This window comes from Polistes canadensis, unplaced genomic scaffold (genome assembly GCF_001313835.1).
Source record: "Polistes canadensis isolate GaletaPanama2010 unplaced genomic scaffold, ASM131383v1 scaffold_40, whole genome shotgun sequence".
Classification (NCBI taxonomy): domain Eukaryota; kingdom Metazoa; phylum Arthropoda; class Insecta; order Hymenoptera; family Vespidae; genus Polistes; species Polistes canadensis.
In genome coordinates this window covers 36,329-57,510 of record NW_014569587.1, presented here as the reverse complement: position 1 = coordinate 57,510, position 21,182 = coordinate 36,329, and the positions used below count along the sequence as shown (strand labels likewise).

Here is a 21,182-nt window from a genome sequence, read left to right as displayed (position 1 = left end):
AAACATAAGTACATAGTAAACATCTATGTATCTACATCATAAATAGATATAAATAAATAATTAAATAAATAAATAATGCACAGTTTTTTTATTTTTTTCTCATAGTGAAAATAATCATTAATCTTATTTCACAATAGTTTTAAATTACAGTGTAATCATCTTGATTGAAAGAAATGATACGTGAAAGTACTATTTGTTTATACTGTTTATTAATTTAATGGTACGCGATAGTAGCATGAAATAAATTAATAAATACTTTTCATGAATAACAATAAAAGTTTCTTAATAAATAGATCTCTTTTATCAATTTTGTAATTCATACATCGTACGTTTAACATTTTGGTCTAACAATTTACAAATAAAAGCAATCTCGTTTGAATTCTAATACGTAATATAATTCTGCTAAAATACACTCGAGAAAACCGTTGACTATTGTATGCGATATATTTTTATGTAATGTTTCTTCTTTTTTTATTTTTATGATAATATGTGCGATTTAATGATACGTATTTTTAATGTATTTATGCCTTTACAAGACTTAATAGCTTCATAGCAAGTACATGAATTTCTTAAAAGATACTTTGATCATTATGTGTATTTGATATTATAATTATCTGCAGTATAATTATTCAATAATTATATTATAAAATCTTTCAGAGCGATAACCATACTGCATTTTGCATATTCTTATAACTTTTCTATATACATTAAAGATGTTTTCATTTCACATTTTAGTTTTCACATATTCCATATATTTTACATATGTACAGCAATATATATATATATATATATATACTTGCTGTTAAAGTGCAATATAACAAATCTTCAAATCTCTGAACTAGAATTGTTCAAACTGCAGATAATAAAAACCGTTCAGAGTATTTGTAATAGTTTTTCTTAAGTGTGCAGCCTCGAGTTTTGTAACATACTATAATAAATAGTTTATTGCAATTTTTTTAGTATGCTATACGGAAATAGAGGAAGATAGTAATTTCTGTTGGACAGAAATTTCTTCACAGTCCTCCACCGGATCTTTCAACGCTAATTTGTTTCTTCAACATTTCTTTTTCGTGTTGTTCTTGCTCCATCTCGGCCATTCGTGCAAAACGAGAGTATGCCACATGTCCAGATTTTATAGCTGACATCATCTGTATTTAAAAAAAATCATAGGTAAAATTTTGATATTGAAACTTTTACACACAAAATTCATTGTAAGTTTACACAATATTAATTAAAATAAATTTAAGAAAAAGACAGTACATAAAATTTTGTTCAAACAAAATTATAATAAAATATATCAATTTATATAAATTAGTTATTTTATAGAAGTAATTATGGAGATTTTGTTATTACGTAATTCATTTACAAAAGTAATCCAAATATAAATCATTGAAAATACATAAATTAAATTCAGTAAAAAAAGAGAACGAAACAATATAAAAAATGATGAAATTAAAATAATACTTTTTTGTTTCATTTAACTCGTGTAATAACAAATAGATAAATATAATCATGCATAAAACAATTGCAAAATAAATATATATATTTAAAAAAAAAAGAATAGCACAAGTCTTTTATAACTGAAATATCAATTTGATCTCTAATATAATAATTAGCAAAGAATTGTTACCAGGCTGCAAATGGCACGTCATCACAGCATAAGTGCAACAGGTTTGAAAGATGAGTATTTTTAGTAATATACTATCGTTTGTGTAAAATATCAGAGGATGAGATAGAAAACAAGCATATTATTAAGATATTATTTGGAATCAATTTGCACAGCTATTACCAATTGGCAAATATTCACAGATTTAAAAAAAAATTAATTAAAAAAAANAAAAAAAAAAAAAAAAAAAAAAAAAAAAAAAAAAAAAAAAAAAAAAAAAAAAAAAGAGAACAAAAATGAATAATAATTTGATATCTTGCAAAGTAAAAATAACAAACAATATATTAAGAGCAGCAAAACTATTTGGCAATCTGTGCATATTAATATTCACAGACCTGAAGGTACTCATCCAATTCAACTTGACCGTTCATATTAGTGTCGATTTCGCGGAGTATTTCGTGAAGTTCTTCGCCTGGTACATCCTTGTCACCAAAAAGCTGTGAATAGTAAACAAAATATCTAAATTATAAATGTTCTTAATAATTTACCTGTAAATAATCTTGTAACTCCATTTGCCCATTATAGCTGAGGTCAATTTCATTGAGTAATGTGTGTATCTCATCTTCGTTTAACTTAATACCAAGTACCTAGATATTAATGATCGCATAAAGTATAAAATGAAGGAACTCGAATAATATATACTAAAATAATATTAAGAAAGATAGAATAGAAAGACGAATTATTTTTGAAAGCAAACCTTGAGTCCTCTCCTGATGTCATTAATCGACACGTATCCTTTGTTGTCCTTATCGATAATAGTAAAACGTTTGATATATAATTGGATTTCGTCTTTTGTAAGATTAATGGGTATTTTGTCCCTGGAAGCGCGATTCACCATTTGTCCCATCTCATTCGAAAGAAATTCGCTAGCCTCACGTTGTTGTTTCTTTTTTTCTTCGGCTGACCAATGAAGCTCTTCAGCCATAATATCTATAATTCCTGGAAGTGCTTCCTGGGCAGCTTGTACATTAAGAAAGGCAAGTCTGAGTCGTCGAGCGATCATATCGATTGCAGTTCGAGCGTATTCACGTACGCCATAACGGATCTAAAATACAAACATTATTATCTAATGATATTTATATAATTTAGTTTGTAAATAAGAAGAAAAATTAATTTTTACCTCAGCATCAATATATGGAAACTCTGGATGGATTTTTTTACCAATGATAGGCCAACGCTTGCCAGTAAGGGATGCCATTTTTGCAACTGCAAATGCGCGATCTCCATAACTTTTGGAAAGATGTTGTGCGGTTTCACATTCTAATCCAAAATCTTGTACTAATCTAATATACATCGTAGGAGTCCAACCATGTGCTCCTTCTAAGAGAAATCCGTCAGTCTGGCATTCTCTTTCGGGACTTAAATCGCAGGCTGTATATTAGAAGTATTATTAGATTAATATAATTATCTTTTGTAGAAAAAGCGCATTATTCATTATCATATATCTGTCATATTCATTATTCATATTCGGATATTGGGATAGTAAGAGCTACCTTTGATGGCTGCATCAATTGTTTCTTGGGCCATAGCACGATATGTTGTCCATTTTCCGCCAGCTATTGTAATAAGTTTCGTAGGACTAACGTGCACTATGTGATTTCTAGCTAACGATTGTGTATTCGGTTTGTTCGGATCGGATACCAATGGCCTGATACCGCTCCAAGCTGATAAGACATCACCACGACGTACTTCAACGTCAGGATTGAGGTAGTTCTTAACTTCTTGTAAAATGAACATAATTTCGTCTTCGGTCGGACGTGGATTGTGCGTTACTTCGCAGGGTAGGTCGGTTGTACCTGCGATTGTTTGCTTTTGCCATGGCAAAAAGAAAATAACACGACCGTCGCTAGTTGCAGGATCGAGGAGACCCATCTGGTCGGGACTAAAGAATTTCTTAAGAACTTGTTTTTTTGTTGTCTTACGACTTGTAGGATAAAAATTGACTATTTTACGATTACATACCTGTAATAGCCTGGCAAAACAATGTGGACTCCAGACGAAGGAGCACAAATTTCTTTCACATTTTGGTCATCCATCTTTCTAATATGGTCCGTAAAAGGTCCTGTTGCGTTTATTATAGCCCTTGCTTTTACATCCCATTCTTCTCCTGTGAGTTCGTCCTTCAAACGAGCTCCTGTAAGTACCCTGTTACCATCCTGCACAAAGCAGAGAAAGAATATAAAACAATGAAAAGAATAAATTTTAATTTAATTGTCCAATGTGTCTTTTAAAACTATTTACTTACTCTATCGAGACCTTTTAACAAATTAACGACTTTAACGTGATTAACAACCGTTGCTCCGTGTCTGGAGGCTGTCAAAGCAATCGCTAAGTTCATCCTAGCGTCGTCTTGTTGACCTAAGATTTAATGTATAATATTAAATCATTAATAATTAAGAGATATTAAAAGTTGTAAAAAAGAAAAAGAATAATTTTTTAAATTCGATCTTACCATCGTAATAAACGATAGCCCCTGTCAGTTTATCACCCTTCAACATAGGGAAAAGTTCGAGAGCGTTCGATTTGCTAAGATAATATGACGACTTAACAGTTTTACTGCCTGCTACTATGTCGTACATTTTTATACCAAACCAATAATAGGGAATTTGCCACCATCTATCGAATAAACACAAGGGAATAAAAATTAATAAAGGAAGAACTAGCGGGCTTTTGTTGAACGTTTTATAAATGTAACTAATAAGATGATCGTGTTACAATGGTACGATACGTACGTATAAACAGGTAACATGATAGGTAAAGGATGAGCGAGATGAGGTGCGCTCTGTAACATCGATGCACGTTCATGTAAAGCTTCTTTAACCATTTTATATTGTTCTATGTCTATTTGCATTATAGCTTTTTGCAAATAACGGACACCTCCATGAATCAATTTCGTACTCCTGGAGGAAGTGCCGGAGGCAAAGTCGTCCGCTTCCACTAATGCCGTTTTTAAACCTTAATGAAACATAAAAAGAAAGTATAAGTATAAAATATTAATAATTATTTTTCTTATATATAATAATATAATATAATAACATAGTAATATATATTATTATCGTGTCAAATTTCACGAAAAATATTTACATTCAAGATACAAACATTTCTATTATAATTACAATACTCATTTTTTATACATTTATTTTTCTTATCTCAGATAAAGTGTTTTTAATCGATTTATAATCAATATAGATATAAATTACCTCTTGTGCAAGCGTCCAGAGCACATCCTGCGCCAGTTGCACCACCTCCAATGATAAGAACATCATAATCTTGAGATTTCAAAGTCGCTACTTGATTTTCTCTAGTTGGCAGTGGTCTCTTAACTGGTTTTGGCTTTTCGGCATGTACCTTGTGTATAAACATTATAACGATGATAAGTAAATAATTTGAATATATATATATATATAAATATTATTTCAAAAATTGTATCTCTATAGATCAAGGCTTTCCAAATTTTAATGACCCAAGATTCGCTTTCGTAAACGATAATTTTTCTTATCTTATTCTTAATGAACTTTCTCTAAATGAATATGTAAATTACTTCCATATTTGAACATTTATAATGACTCACATTTTAGATCTCTGGTATAGATCAAGGTATCATTAAATATCGATCTATTAATGTTTTATTCTTTCTGTAATTTCCGGAAAAATAAAGTAGTAAAAATAAAAAGATCAGCCTTATGGGAAGCTCGAACGTCTTCACACTTTGTTAATTTCTAATCGATAAAAGCTTTGATCATGTTCATTCCGTATACCCCCCTTCGTAGTTATATATTTTATATTTTTATTTATATACTTATAAATTTATAATATCCACACACGAGAAAAAAAAAAAGAAATAATAAATCGTATGAATTAGATAACAAATAGTTAAATATCTCGACTATCCTAAATTTATGCGTTGACTATTATCGCGGTTAGCGAACATACGTGCCAGCTATATGAATAGCCTTGAAACAAAGAAATAATCGCGATAAAGTGAACTCTAACATTCTCACTAAAGATCTTCTAATAGAAAAACCTTATGTTTCATTGATAAATTCATTTTAATCCACAATTTTATGTTCTTTTTCTATAATTACATTATAGAATTGAATTATTCAAAAGTATGTAATCGAAAGAAAACAGTTTTTTTTTTTTTTAAGTATCACGATTTCTTTAGCATATGATTTAACAAGATTAAAGATCCTCCTACATTCACCGAAACTTTTATGGTCAAAGACTAACTTTCGAAAAAACACATACTCATTTTTCGCAACACGTTCGCTTGTAATGCTGCATATTTTAAAAAAAAGGGGAACGATTGCGTTTACATGTATGTATTTAGGTTTGCCTGTCTCTGCTGCTGGTACTCTCTGTGTATGTACATCTTATTAAAGCTTAGACGAAAATAGTCATTTTCATATGATCTCTAAATGAATCAACTTGAAATTATTCGACGATTATTAACGAGTAAAAAAATGTTCCTATAATGAGTTGTAAATAAGTTAACACAAGTCTCATATTTGAAAATATATTTAATACAATATTAACCAGAGAGTCTGCGATCATCTTACATTGGGATTCTTCTATTCGAAAACGTTTTTGTTTCGTTCGTGTGTTAGAAATAGTCGTTTAGCACCGGCCTTAAGATTTACCCTGGCCTGGCACATGCTCTTTTAGAACTCGTGAAATTTTTGGTATACAACCACGTGATCATTGACTGACTGACTGACTGACTGACTGACTATCGCTATCTAAAAGTCGTATTATAAAATATATATTGTTTACGTCCTTGAATTACTTACGATCGAGACAAGTTTTTATATCGATATTTTTCTTATCTTTATCTTTATCTTTATCTTTTCTTTCTTTCTCTCTCTCTCACTATGCAAAACATTTTTAAGAGTAATTGTCTTCTAAAATACTCACCGTTGAATCGGATAAGAATAAATAAGATGTTAATGCGCCAGTTCCTACAGCGCTAGCACCTGCTACCAGTAACTTCAACGACGCCATATTTCTTTTTTTATTTATTTATTTATTTATTTATTTAATTATTTAGTTATTTGTTCGTTTTCTTTTTCTCTCTCTCTCTCTCCCTCGACGGTAAATAAATCCTTCAAGAAAAATCTGAAATCAAATTTAAGATTAGGAAATGTCGGAGATTAGAGATGTTGAAATAATAGAAATTATAATACGATAAAATAGATAATACAATCGAATGCCCTTAGGCGCAAGAGATTATTATAAGTGTTTCGAAAGAACAAATTCGTCAGTTCACAAATTAATGTTACACAATAAAGTTAATCAAATTCATATACGTTTTCTTTTTTTCTTTTCGTAGTCATAGTAAATAAATTTGGCTGTTTTCTATGAGGAATAAGATTGAAAAAGATAATCCTCATAGATAATGAAAGTCTCAATTTGCTCGTTATTATAAATAACATTTTGAATGTAATTAATGTGAGAATTCGAATTAATACACTTGTTAATATGATAATAGATTCATGTTACGAACACGTGATAGTATATTTGTTTAATGTAAATTTCCATTAACTCGACTGAAGATGATCAAACAGAAGTATATATATTTTTTTAATGCATAAATGATTATAATATAAATTGCGTATTAATTGATTTAAAATTACAATGTAAAAAGAAAATAATAATAAAAGAAAATAAATTAAAAAAAGAAAGAGTATGTGTGTAATCCATATGTTGAAGCTTACGATTAACTAATCTTTACTATAGTTAGTTGTTTACGATCTTGAATAAAGATTATATCATTAGTAAAAAAATTACGTAATGAAATTGTTTCTTCTGAGCATGAGACATTACGCATTTTACCGATGACTATTGACGCATGCAGAAAATATGTATCGCTAATTTCCTTAGTGAGAAATCTCAGTTTACAATTAGATAAGGATCGATAAAAAACTTATCGTGTTAAGGATTAGAAGAAATGAAAGAAGAAGATGGAAAAGAAAAAAAAAGAAAAGAGAGAAAATATAAATAAAAAATGTTGGATGAATTACGATATGATTATTAATGACGAATGCAACAAAATATGTGGAGAAAATTTCTTAAGAAAACGTATCACGACAGACAGAAGAGAGAAAAAATATTTGAAGTTAACTGCGACAAATAAAAATTAATTAAAAAATACAAGTACCCCCTGTGAGAGAGATTAGGAGTTTTGAATATTTAACAAAAAAATATCTATCTCTATTTATCTAACTATTTAAAATAGTTATTAATAGTCATTAAAAAATAAAATACTCTTTCTATTTTTAGTTTATCCAATTAATTATCTCGAGGATATAATTAGTTAAAATTAAATACGATTCTATAATGCATATACAATACGAAGAGAAGAGGAAGGATATCGAAATTGGCAATGAGTAAAAGAAGACTAGTTGACGACAAGCTTAAATTCTTTTTGTTGTATTACCTTTTCTAATTGTTAATCTCACGTGACGTGCCAATTTCGTATAGGATATAAGTGCATAAGTATATATACATACATAGACTGTATCTTATCGGTTTACATGTTGTACTTGATACTAGTTACATATATATATGCATCACCATTTACCTCGCTATATATTCTTTTTATTTTACACAGTTTTTTCTTTCTCTTTCTTTCTTTCTTTCTTTTCATTTTTATTTATATTTTCTTCATCAAATACGTGAATCGCGCGATATTAGATTATTCGTTACGATCCTTAACGGATCTAATAAGTACTTGCGTGTATCATACGTGACATACGTAAAATACTTTTTATGATTTTTACATTGATTTTTTCAAATAATTCAAATACACGATTGTACGATTATAGTAGTAATATAGGATGAACCTATGAAGTAGATTAATGAATGTTTTCTTTTATATTTACAAGGTGGTTAACAAAAATTCCTAATCTTGTAATGTTACGATCTACAAAGAAAATTAATATAAAAAAATGTTGAAACAATGTAATTAATTTTTTAAATCATTTAGAAATTTTTAGGATCCATCTTTTCTACATATTGGATTGCCCGAAAAGTTTGTGTGCCCTCGAATAATTTTATTTTTCAAAATTAATACGAACTTTTCGAGCAATCTATTATTTTTACTTTTTCTCTATCCTTCTATCCCTTCTCCCTTTTTTTCTTTCAGTTCGAAATCGGACATCTCATGCTTATCTAATAATTCCTTCCTCTCTTGTTTATCTTTAAATCTACATATATACGAATCCGTCTTCCACGTGCAAATTCTTGTAACGATTCCAATTTGTATATAGACGAGGAAGTGACAAATAAAAGACAATGTCCTCTATAATATTTCAACTATATGCACATGTATCATAAATATATTAATTATGCATTATATATATATACATTTAATATCAATGTTTCAAAATAATTAATAAGAGAGAGCAAATACAGATTTTTTATGTGAACTTGTTCAGAGATAATCAAATTGATACGCAGGTAAGATCGGACTCTTATAAACCTTTTATTTGATTTCGAAAATAAAATGGTATTGAGACAGCGATATGATACACATTATTACAATAAAAATTTGGCACAAGTTTTACGCTCGAAGTATTGTAATGCCAAACGAATGTATCACGTGAATCGCGCTGAGTATAAACTAGTTGCTACCAGTACCTGTTGCATTATAGAAACTCCTATTCGTTTTCGTGGCAAACATATGTATACGTATATTTATGAGTATGCGTGTGTGCGTGAGTTACGTCATACAATTATCTTAGCTTTTCTTAATATTGAGTGAAAGCAAATATAAATTCGTAAACTTGGTGACTTGATCTCGGTGACATGTTAATAATTAATCAAATAAAAATTAATTTTTTTTGTTTTCTCTTTTCGATGCGAAAAAAAAGAAAAAGAAAAAACAAAAGAAAAATGTGAAAATAATATTATACGACATCTTAAATTACGCGGGAATTCTTGGAATTTAATTATAGTAATTTTTATCCAAGACGTCACACTTAAGTCCGCCATCTTAAATAATGTATGTATCTTACGAGAATGCAAAGTATAAAAGGTCTTTGTGTAAGAAATGTTCAAAGAAAATTGAAAAATTTCGATTAATTAAAAGACATAAGATTTTCTTCGATAAATGAAGAAGAATATTAAATAGGGAACCAAGTATCCTTGGATATATGATAATGCCGAGAATGGCCTCTAGAAAACAAGACCTTGATAATGCCCCCTTGAGCACGTGTAATTACGTAACCCTATCTCGAACGAAGTGCGTACCAACGATAGGCGTAAATTACATTGGAAAATCACGATTCGTCCTTCTTAACAGAAAAATTGCACCTGAGGGCAAGTACCAGGATACAATAATAAGCTAAATATTCGAATGTTCCTTTTAAAAATCCCCACTCGAATTGTTCTATCCACCACCCCACAATCCCGAGAGCTCATATCTTACCCTTTAGTGATAATGAGGACTTGCGCGGACAATACACTCTAAAAATTTACGATATATATATATATACATATATATATAAAACTCTCGTAAAATCCATTTGTGAAAAGAGGGGCCGATGTCGCAAGGACGTATTCGAAATAGCTGCCGCTTTCGTGCCAAATGTTTTCGAATGTCAAGACAGGCCGTAGGTAAAATAATGATTAGGTATGGTCCTACATTGAATCCATTTACGAAACGTTAATAGAAAACCAAGTCAAGCGTATCTAATCGAAAAATAAAAAAAGGGACAATAAAATTTCGAACAATAGGAAACGACTATAGCTTTCAGGTAAATATCTTTCTTTTTAAGAGGTTATAAGCCGGGTTCGAGCGTGCATTGATTCGAACAAGGAACGAAGAAGGCGCGCCACGGGACTCGTGTCTCTTTTTTTTTTTACAATATCCCATGTTACACCTACATCTATAAATCTCTCTCTTTCTCTCTCTCTCTTTCCCTCTCTATCTCTCTTTCTTCTATTTACTTGTTTAAAGAATATTTCTATGTAATAATTCGAAAGTTTCTTTGAATGGCATTTACTCACCGCGAGATATATCGTCTCAACGTTTCGTCCACGATCGTCCAATTGAATAAATAAGAACGTTACGATTTAACGAAGGACATATTCACCGACGAAAATCGCGACAGCTCGCATCGTCCAGCGATCTGTGTGAACTGTTCACGATAACTACAAGAGAACCGTATAAACGAACCGGCCCGGGACCCAACTGAGAACCCTAACTATTTCGATTAAAGCGATATCTCTCGGATATTATCAGAATTAAATACCCCCCCACACACCGTGGTTTTTGCAACCTATCAAAGTAACGCTTTGTAGATAATTAGAAAAAAGAACGACTATAATAGATAACAACCTATCATATATCTTTTACAGATAAACATTCAGTTCAAATTTTGTATTATATATATTTATCATATTATGTATATGAAAATTGTTTAAAAGAAATTTTCTTTTTATTTTTCAGAATTTACGATATATCGTTCGCGTTTATATTTATATATATTATTTTCTTCTCTCTTTATAGTTTCTTTTTAATTTAAACGAGTTTTCATCTTTATCAAGATACAGGAACTGGAGGGTAGCACGTATTTAAATAGAATATTTTACTTTTGTTATTTTACAGCAAAATATCTGTACAAATTAGGCACTCTTTTTTTCTTTTCAACAATTATTGTTATAAAGTTTCATATACATAGTGAAATACTATAGTATATATCATGATACAATCATGGGATGTCTTAATACTAACAACAGCTAACACCATATTAGTTAACTTTGTAACACAATAAAGAGATGTAAAGATAATACAAATGTAGATGTATGATGAATGATGTACAATAAATAGCAAAGATCTTTGCAAGAATCAAAACACGCCTCACATCGTTGAAACCTACTATTTACACAAATTGTTATATCAAAATATATAATTACTTTGTTACACGATTAATTTCTTTTGTATTATTATTATTATTATTATTATTATCTTTTTTTTTGTCAGCTAAAAATATGACTTTGAAATTACACTTCGTCAGAAGCTAGCAACTCTCTGTCAGCTGGAGAAGATGTTTTTTCATTTCTCTCTTCTTCCTTCATTTGAAGAGCCACGGCTGATTCCAATACTCGTATCCTTCCTTCATGTTTTACAATCACAGCTTTTAATTTTCTGATTTCCTCTGTGAATTCTTTTAACATTTCTTCCTACATAGAGTAAAATACTATTTTTAGAATATGACATATAGCACATGTATGAATTTTTTTCTTAAAAAAGAAAAGATAAAACTTACAAGAATGCCAGGTGAGACTTGTGCAGTATTTTGTGCAGGATTGGATCCAACTTTGGCTCCTTTATCTAATATATTCGTTTTCTTATGTACTTTAAGTTCATTTTTAGATGACGATGGCTGATAACCATCTCTAAGAGATATCAGTATGGGATCTGCATCAGCACCGCTCTCCCATTCTTCTGCAGTTATTGCAGCTGTATCTCCAGGAGTATCAGGATATAAATCTTCTTGAAAAAGCTCAGACTACAAGATATTATGGTATATAAAAGAAGAAAATAAAACAAGAATACACGCATATATAGCAACCTTACAATTTGTAACAACATAATACATATAACAATTTGTAACAACATTTACCTTTCTAGGAACAGTCATCGAAATGACTTGACAAAAGCCTGAATTATTTAGTCGATAAAATCTGCTGATTTCACAGCTATTAACATCACAACCTCGTTTTGGCATCATTCCTATGCCTCGTTGAGGGTCAGGAGTTTGAAAAGTATTGATATAATGAACAAACGGAGGTTCGGGTGTAATCTCAAAGTATCGAATAACAGAATCACCCTTGCCACACAGATATACCAAATTTGTATCAGGATCATACAAAGGAAACATAACTCCGTTGCTGGTATCTAATTCTACCATAACTATAGGTTCACCTAACATATCTGGGGCTCGTAACGAATACTGCCTTTCAGACATTTTACTGAACCCAGTTGTGAAAACCAAACCTCCCCTGAAACAGAATAAATATTATTAAATATTAATGGAAAATATTAACTTATCCAATTATTGGCACTGGATTAGTAATGTTACAAGCACTATTAGATAATTAAATTGATATGCCATTAATATATTAATAGATAATTACTACTCCAATTTTGGTTTAATTTGGTAGGTTTGAGTGGTGAACTTAGCATTTTCTCTCACTCCTTTATACAATATGTGTAAATATAAGTCACATAATTATTGAAGATAATCGGCATATCTTCTTTAATAATAACATGGTTTTTGGTGCAATTCCATGAAAATGTGTGTACATATTTATATATGCATATATATATACACGGAGGTATGACTCCATGAGAAGAAGTAAATTAATTTTCCTTCTTTTCTTTAGCAATACAAATTTAAACAATTGACAATAAGCAATATTACAATAAAGATATTAATATTCGAGTAGGATATTTTAGCAAAGGAAAATTAATTTATACCTTTTTTAAAATAGAAATCTTCCCCAGTAGATATTTAAAATATGAAATATCATACATAAAACCGAAATCCCTACTGTAAAAGATGTGATATAAAGGATAATCCATGTTTTATTTGTGTATAATGTGTAATGTACATGGAAGATAGATAATCAAGTTGGCCGCGTGCCTGATTAAGGTACATACTGTATATTTGTTTTAGTTTTATTTTTATTGTATTATCGGAGGCAATACATTATATCTTCTGTACCTATATTAATCATCAGTACTTATTAACATCCACCTTGTTACAACATAAACAGAGACTTTGCAACTGTTCATAAGTGCTTTCATCGGAGGAATTATTGTATTACTAGTCTGTAGCCACGTACAAACTTAACTTGTTAAAAATGCGATTATATTGTTTCTATACATTTAAATAATGAAGATATAGTAAAACTTCAACAGTACATTTATTAATTGAATATTTCAGTAGCCAGCATTAGTAGTCTTCACAAACTGTACCATGTTGCTGTAGTATTAGATTTAAAAAAATAGGACATTTTATTATAGTTAAATGAAAATGGAAAATTATCCTTGACACATTTGACATTAACTGTAAATTAATTTTTGTCAATCATCTATCTTCTAAGAATGCAAAATGTTTCTGTGATATGTATGCAATATAGATCTAACATACTTCCCTTTCAAATTTGTGAGCAGCAAATGATTCTTCTTATTTCCAAAAATATAAATAAAATGTAATAGTTAAATATATTTTAATATAGAGAGTCACATATTCTAGACTGAGACAATGATACTTTACATTTTCAGCATGATACTTCGGATGAATAAGTTAATGTACAATACTTACTGTAATTTTTAACTGGACATTATAGAGCAGACGTCTTGATATTTGCATTTATTAAGGTGGTGTCCTCCTCATGATGAAATTTCAACCTTGAAGTTTTCCATTAAAATTATGTGAATCTTGCACTACACAAATTGGAAAGACCAAGTGATAAAAAGCAATGGAAATAATTCTATTGTGCAGACAAATGCCTCATTTAGAAAGCTGTTGCAGATTTTTCTCATAACCAAAGAATAATCCAGAAATACATAAAAAGGATCACAATAAACCAATGTAGCAAGCAATTTGACTAAATTAGGCTGATTGTTTGAAGCAATTAAAATATATATATCCCTTTTTCCTAACAAAAGAAAGAAAAGTATTCAGTTTATAATTTAATATTTTGTTTTCTTCTTCAATTAATTTAGTTAAAATACTTGAATCCTAAATAGAAGAGCAATTAATATGATATAATTATAATGTAAAAAGGCGGATGTATATAGTTCGATGATCGATAGAAAAAAAAATTACTTGGCTACGTTAAAAAGACTAGAGTATGTAGTACCCTATGTAAACCATTAATTTATATGTATAAAATGATATTCATAATGATACATATAAATTATCCTATCGTTCACAAATATATGTTGTTATTGCATATAATATTTTGTACATATTCTTTTAGGAAAAGTTGATAATTCACATGTTACAATTGATATAAAAGAAATACTTAAATATATGTTAAATTCACTTGCTCATCAACACTGTCCTATTTTATTAAATCTAAAAAAATAAATAATACTATGTAAATAAATTTCCAACAATTAAAGATACTGTGCATTTCTATTCTATGCGTGAAGAGCATTCACTGAAATAAATGTTTCATGATTTATTATTTAATATATTAAATATATTTTTATTATTGTGTTCCCATAAATATAAAAATGTTCACCACTCTAAGTGTGCATTTGTGCACCATCACCTTGTATGCAAATTTTCCTGTGCAATATGCACCAATGTTGTGATTAAATAATAGATATTTGCAAAGCATATAGTGTATTATTGTTACATAGGCGCATTTAAGACTAACTACTGTCATTCTTGTAATATAGAAAGCATCTTACAGGCACATAAAGTGTTTCATTTGTAGATACATTAAAGCATTATAATGCTGTATTAAGACAATTTAAGGCAGCTATATTTTATACTTCTTAATGGTTGTAAAGTACCAGAAATGGAAGACATGCCTTTATATATAAAGTACAGTTCTAATATCTATAAGTGTGCATGCTTAAATTTTGACTATAGTTAATGTATATGTTTATTATCTATTTCAATGTAACGTTTTAAAGCAAATAACTATATAAAATAAAATCATATATATATATATATATATCAAATATCATAAATCTGCCTTTTTTTAAATATTACAAAAATATCTTGCAAGAGCCTTATATGTTCATTAAAATTCAAAAACTGGTTTATTTCAATATTATTAAATATAAAATAAAACCTATTATAGTGAGAAAAAGCTAATCATAAGAATAAACTTATGAAATTGATACTCCTGTGATTATAATTATATTACATTAAAAACATTTCAAACAAGATAAATAAAAATAATGTTACTTACAAGTAGATCATTTTTAATAATTAAAATAAACAATAAAAATAAAAATATAATGTGTATTTGCATACCTTAAAAATATTGCACGTGTTGCTTTGCTTCCTTCATGGGCAATAGCATCCTCTAAAACTTTTCCTGTTCTTGGATCTAAGATACGAATCCTTTTGTCCTTACATGTAGTTACCAATCGGGATCCATCCCAGTTCCAACAGGCAGAATAAATAACATCAGGATGAGAGTCTATTCTTACTAAACATTCACCGGTTCCAACATTCCAAATTAAAACAAGATTGTCTGATCCAGCAGTGAGTAATACATTTAACGCTGTAGGATGCCATAGCACAAGACCGACCCTTCGTTGATGCAATTGTAAGTCTACCACAGACTCTGTCAATGTCCTGGAAATACCTCCGTCCGGTATTTGCCATATTTTAACAACGCAATCTTCAGATCCCGAAGCTATGACATTATCATTATGAGGGCACCATGCGATATCTAATACAGGACCTTTGTGTCCACCCACTAAAGGATAGTCTGCTGATATTCTTCCTACCTATGAAAATAATTCAATGCTCTGGTTTAGAGATTACTGTAACTAAGGTATTCATGATCATGATCATGCATATAAACTAAGAAACAAATTTCTATGAAATATATTATATATATAGAATCTTAATAAAACCACTACTACAATGTATGATATTCAGTAAAGATATATTGCATAAATAAGAAATGAAAAACTTTAGAAATTTACCTTATTATGGGGTAAAACTATGAAAGCACCACCGCCCGCGGACTCAACGATGATAGCCAAAAATTTCGGATTTACGGCGCAAAATGTAGAATCCCATGAGGATTTCGAAACTCTAATATTGTCATAGCATTGTTCCCGTTTTAAAGACGTTCCGTACACGTGGCGGAACTTGCTGCTACGTACAACACGAAAAGACATATCTGCACCTACTTTCAACGCAAACAAAAATTAAACCAACAAATATTAACCTAGAAGGAAACACCAATATCTTGATACACCGGCTATTATGATTATTTTAATAAATTATTGTTACGTGGGCACTGCGGGCGTGGGCGACGCATGGAACATCCCCCAATTTATAAATAGATTCCCCACCCTTGACGTCGAAACGAGCGCGACTGAAATAAGAATATTTCCAAACCGTGATTTTGTATCCCGGTCTCTCTTTCTACGAGTTAATATGTGCAAATGAAGTGTATGCCAGGGTTGCCAATTATTACAAATATAAGAGGAAACTTTTCTTTCACTCTTTCCCTTTCTATCTTTCTCTGCATCCTGAGCTTGATGCATCAGAAAATAGATTTCATTCTAACCGAAATTGGCGACTACAGAAATAAACTCTCTCCGTTGCTTTTATAAGAACATGATTCATAATGAGAAACGCTACAGTCACGTACCTATATATCTATTATATATATATATATATGTACATATGTTAATGTAACAACAATATATTATAGTTAAATAAACAGAGAATTAATGCGCGATCTTATCGTGATTGTAAATTGAGTGAGATTGAAGCAAGGTAACATGGTATATTTAAGTAATTTACAATATTCAAATAGCATAACTCAGTACTTTTTTCATAAGATGGAAATGTATTTGTGAATGCGCGCACGCTTTCGTATGTAAAGAAATACACAAATCTTCCACTCTGCTTCACTTTAATGAATACAAAAAAAGAGTTTATATACGTACTACTATTTTATTACTCTCAAGTAGTCTTTGATCTTTACGATATCACTGTAACTTCATGATAAAAACAGTTACTTGATACGGTAACAGTCATACGGGTATGGCAGGTGATGCGTCACCGGTATGATTCACTGAATAAGAGGAATAATTTTCATTAGAATCTAAGTGAACAGTATAAAAATATACTATTTATACGTCCTTCCTTTCTTCTTTTTTATCTTCTTCTTTTCTATACTATACATAGGTAAACAATGTAAAACATATCTACGGTAGAAGGCTGAACATTTGAATACTCCCGCCATTATTCTAATTCACCACATTGTAATTCATTAGGCGTCCACGTCCTAGTAGCGCCATTTAACACAAACGAATCGGTCGTTTCAGAACACCTTATTTGGAAATGCGCACCCTACTCACGCGAAAAGCCACCCCCGGGTAATATTATTTTCTTTTAAACTTTTTTAACTCGTATATTTAAATAAATATATATTTAGCTTTAAATTATATTCTCTAATTGTTTTGCACATATAATAATTGCAACAATGTAATTGCAAAACATATCACTTGTCAAAATTGTCTTATTGTCATTTAAAAAGAAAAAATTTAATCTAACTAATCAATAATATAAATTAGTTAATACAAATTGTACTTTACCAACGAATTATAATCCGGATGACAGGCAATGCACGCTTTTGGGAAAGAATTCTCCCCACCCCCCAAATTTCACGCGCTGACGAAGACGACAGTTGCGCATGCTTTTCGATTCAATATGGCTGCTTTAAGCGCGAATAATCGAAGTGAATATAAAGTTTCAAATAATCATTAAATTCACGATATACCGCGCGATTTTATATAAAATTTGATATTCATATACTATTTATTTATTAATGCCGCGTTTAATCGTTCATTGACTAATTACGAAGTTAACTTACTTAACTTAGTTTATTTATTTAATGCTTGTCATTATATTAAAAATAATAATAAAATAAGAGTGGAATTTTTTAAATAATATGCTAGAAAATAAAACAAAATATATATAATAACAATATATATATCTATATGTCAAAATTGATTGGATAATTAAAGCTGATTTTTCGTTGGTCGTTTATACCACATTAAATGCCATCATAATCACGTATAATGTTAGATTTAAAGTGCTATTTTATTTCTTTGTAAATACGCACGGTTTATTTTAAACTTGGCAAATTAGTTATCTACAATCATATTAAAAATGCTAAGCAGTTAAAATAACATTTACTATATTATAAATATTTTTTCTAAGATAGATTAGAAAAGCTTTGTTTTGATGTTTCAGATATATGTAATGGCAGAAGTGGAGGTTAGTTTCAAATTTTAACGGTTTCCTTGCCTACGTTTATACTTGTATGCATTACTTCTTGTTATACTTAAGATGTTATATTTGTTTGAAAGTGTAAAAATTTTTTTATCATTTATAGATGAATTTTGCTAAATTTAAAAAAGATGAACGTTGTAAAAGATTAGAGCGTTCCTTAAAACTGTCTATGCTGAAGAGAAGTGGAGATTCAAGTAATGCTGATACATCCAAGAATAATTCGAATGCATATAATTGGAGTTTTTCTATGTTTTCGGAGTCTACAAGGATAGAAGATAAAAATACATTTTTTGACAACAATGAACAAAGAATAATGACAACAGAAGACGACAAACGAAGAATAATGGAAAAAAACAAAAAATGTACATCTTATAAATCGAGAATTGCATCTTCGGGTGATAAAAAATCTCCAGAACAAGATAACTGCTTCAACAACAATGGACAAAAAGTAATGGTAACGAAAATGAACAAATATATTTCTTATGAACCGACAATTGCATTTTCAAGTGCTAAAAAATCTCCTCAACGAAATAACTGCTTCGATAAAAATGATGCTACACCGTTAAATACTTATAAATATCTTGGTCAATCTAAAAGAAATTCTATAAATGGTCCAATAAATGAAAAATCATTTATGCGTTTTTATAATTGGAAAGTTATATTAAACCAAGATTATAAACTAGTTATCAAGGGACGATTAGAAAGGTAAATTTTAAAGACTAAATTCATAGTAATGTTCGTTACTATTATTTCATATTAATTTCTTTAGCGGAGAAATTGCGTGCAGTAAACCTATAATTAGGAGATTAACAGCTAGAAGTATACAGTCTATTTGTTTATTCGTATATCATCTTGAAGGAAATATCGTGGATAAGGAAAATGGTAAGAATTCAAACTTCTACATAAAACTTAATTAATCGTTTTATAATATTATTAACAAATATTACTGTTCTTAAATTTTGATTTAGAACTACCAAAATATGTGAGAGGCAAATTTTATAATGGCTTCCCAGACGATTGGGAAAATGTATATTTATTATGGCAATCATTTGTATTTAATAACGATCAAGTTAATTTTCATTGGCCAACAAAAATTACAGACAGTGATGATGATTTAAATAGCGAAGTGACAATGCAATCCATACATATAGACGAAGACAAATATTTTAAATCTCCCAATAAAATATGTATTAATGATACGGATCATACTACCAAAATCAACATTGATAATAATTTATCTAATCTTGAAACTTCTGTGCCAAATTTAACAAATATACCAATTCCTAATTCGACAAAGAAAGTTCACGATAGTAAAATTTTTAATAAGGAAAATCGACAGGAGCATAATAATGTTGCAAATATTACTCAGTGTTTAAATGTTCGAAATCAGCGTTCATTATTAGACATTATAAAGGAAGATAAAATCAATATCATTGTCAATAATTTACAACATAAAAATTGTCCTAACGAATACATTGTAAAAATTTTACAAATGTTTAATTGTCTTGAAGATGTTTTCTCTTATAAAATAGAGTCAAACGATGCAAATAAAGAACAAAGGGCTTATGATGATTCTAAATTGTATGGCAGTCACTTACATAGTAAAGAAACATTAAGGAGGTCTTATGTGCCAGAACATCAAAATACATCTACAATAAAAAAAAGTGTTGATCACAATAATCACAACATAGTAAATATGCATGCGAGCCCAAACACAATTTTACAAGAACAGTCACGAAACAGTTTACAACGAATGAATATAAAAGATTCGGAAGATTTTGAAAGTCAAGTTTATGGTACTCCTAAAATTGAATTTGAAAAAGTATTAGAAAACAGAAGAGCATTATTACAACAGGATAAGGAGAGAAAAAGAAAAGCAATAATGAATTCCACTTCTAAGGATAGTATTAAATCACAAAAAAAAACGAAAACAAAAGATAGATCAGCAAATCATTTTAATTTCAATGATATTAATATTGAAGATAATATTAAATATTCTGTGCTTGATGACAGAATAAAAAAAGGCGATAAAGCAATTAAATGTAATTCATTAGAACAGCAGAAAGATATTAAACGATCAAAAACAACATCTTGTCCTCAGGGATTTGTAACGTACGAAAAAAATCTTGGTAAAGTTTATAATGATGACAATATCAGCATTATTGAAGATGAGACGTCAGAAGTAAACAATATGAATCGTAATAAAACATCCCATAGAAGAAAAAAGAGTAATTTTGATAATAAATATGATAACAACATTTCCATTACAGACGATGAGGAAGAATTACCAAGGACCAATTACAAAAAACATTTAAATACAATAGAAATTACAAAACGCAGCACCAAAAAGCCAAGAGAAATAAATACCTTTAATGGTACGGATCATTATTTATGTATTTGATAGCATTAAAAGAATTAGATAGAAATAATATTTGTTCATATATTTTTTTTTTCAATATTTCTATAAATTTTGTATAAAAAGTAAAAATAAATTA

The 21,182-nt window shown here is 29.4% G+C and overlaps 3 protein-coding genes across 14 annotated transcripts; 1 reads left to right on the top strand and 2 right to left on the bottom strand.

The window, feature by feature from the left end:
* Positions 1–57: 57 nt before the first annotated feature.
* LOC106784793 (glycerol-3-phosphate dehydrogenase, mitochondrial) lies at positions 58–10,873 on the bottom strand. Of its 2 annotated transcripts, none has more exons than XM_014744685.1 (12): positions 10,676–10,873; positions 6,581–6,781; positions 4,867–5,014; positions 4,399–4,621; positions 4,119–4,282; positions 3,912–4,024; positions 3,629–3,822; positions 3,160–3,548; positions 2,787–3,037; positions 2,364–2,711; positions 2,155–2,253; positions 58–1,148 (listed from the first exon to the last, which is right to left on the bottom strand). In XM_014744685.1, exons 2-12 carry the CDS (start codon positions 6,665–6,667, stop codon positions 1,014–1,016), a joined length of 2,151 nt encoding a protein of 716 aa, XP_014600171.1. In that variant the 5' UTR covers positions 6,668–6,781; positions 10,676–10,873; the 3' UTR covers positions 58–1,013. The 2 variants fall into 2 exon arrangements, with proteins under 2 accessions (XP_014600171.1, XP_014600170.1); XM_014744684.1 differs by lacking the exon at positions 2,155–2,253 and adding an exon at positions 2,002–2,103 and having other exon boundaries at positions 60–1,148.
* Positions 10,874–11,316: 443 nt separating this feature from the next.
* LOC106784794 (coronin-6) lies at positions 11,317–18,066 on the bottom strand. Of its 7 annotated transcripts, none has more exons than XM_014744689.1 (7): positions 17,988–18,032; positions 16,672–16,756; positions 16,359–16,567; positions 15,676–16,157; positions 12,295–12,673; positions 11,938–12,180; positions 11,317–11,851 (listed from the first exon to the last, which is right to left on the bottom strand). In XM_014744689.1, exons 2-7 carry the CDS (start codon positions 16,697–16,699, stop codon positions 11,672–11,674), a joined length of 1,521 nt encoding a protein of 506 aa, XP_014600175.1. In that variant the 5' UTR covers positions 16,700–16,756; positions 17,988–18,032; the 3' UTR covers positions 11,317–11,671. The 7 variants fall into 7 exon arrangements, with proteins under 7 accessions (XP_014600175.1, XP_014600174.1, XP_014600179.1 ...); XM_014744688.1 differs by lacking the exon at positions 17,988–18,032 and adding an exon at positions 17,337–17,433; XM_014744693.1 differs by lacking the exon at positions 16,672–16,756 and having other exon boundaries at positions 16,359–16,564; positions 17,988–18,066.
* Positions 17,536–21,113, top strand: LOC106784792. Of its 5 annotated transcripts, none has more exons than XM_014744680.1 (5): positions 17,536–17,768; positions 18,649–18,672; positions 18,791–19,392; positions 19,457–19,569; positions 19,656–21,113. In XM_014744680.1, the coding sequence occupies exons 2-5, from the start codon at positions 18,658–18,660 to the stop codon at positions 21,086–21,088; spliced, it is 2,163 nt and encodes a 720-aa protein (XP_014600166.1). In that variant the 5' UTR covers positions 17,536–17,768; positions 18,649–18,657; the 3' UTR covers positions 21,089–21,113. The 5 variants fall into 5 exon arrangements, with proteins under 5 accessions (XP_014600166.1, XP_014600167.1, XP_014600169.1 ...); XM_014744681.1 differs by lacking the exon at positions 17,536–17,768 and adding an exon at positions 18,065–18,130; XM_014744683.1 differs by lacking the exon at positions 17,536–17,768 and having other exon boundaries at positions 18,391–18,672; positions 19,656–20,885; positions 20,958–21,113.
* The last annotated feature ends 69 nt before the right edge of the window (positions 21,114–21,182 follow it).

Bases quoted from the DNA above. Each gene is read 5' to 3' on its own strand.
- LOC106784793 (XM_014744684.1), bottom strand. From the start codon at position 6,667: ATGGCGTCGTTGAAGTTACTGGTAGCAGGTGCTAGCGCTGTAGGAACT. The intron at 3,038-3,159 runs GTAGCTCTTACT...TCTAATATACAG, and splicing joins AATTGATGCAGCCATCAAAG to CCTGCGATTTAAGTCCCGAA. The intron at 1,149-2,001 runs GTCTGTGAATAT...TTTTAAATACAG, and splicing joins AATTGGATGAGTACCTTCAG to ATGATGTCAGCTATAAAATC.
- LOC106784794 (XM_014744689.1), bottom strand. From the start codon at position 16,699: ATGCGTCGCCCACGCCCGCAGTGCCCAC. The intron at 16,158-16,358 runs GTAAATTTCTAA...TTATTTTCATAG, and splicing joins TAGTTTTACCCCATAATAAG to GTAGGAAGAATATCAGCAGA. The intron at 12,181-12,294 runs GTAAATGTTGTT...AATATCTTGTAG, and splicing joins CGATGACTGTTCCTAGAAAG to TCTGAGCTTTTTCAAGAAGA.
- LOC106784792 (XM_014744679.1), top strand. From the start codon at position 18,640: ATGTTTCAGATATATGTAATGGCAGAAGTGGAG. The intron at 19,393-19,456 runs GTAAATTTTAAA...TAATTTCTTTAG, and splicing joins ATCAAGGGACGATTAGAAAG to CGGAGAAATTGCGTGCAGTA. The intron at 19,570-19,655 runs GTAAGAATTCAA...ATTTTGATTTAG, and splicing joins TATCGTGGATAAGGAAAATG to AACTACCAAAATATGTGAGA.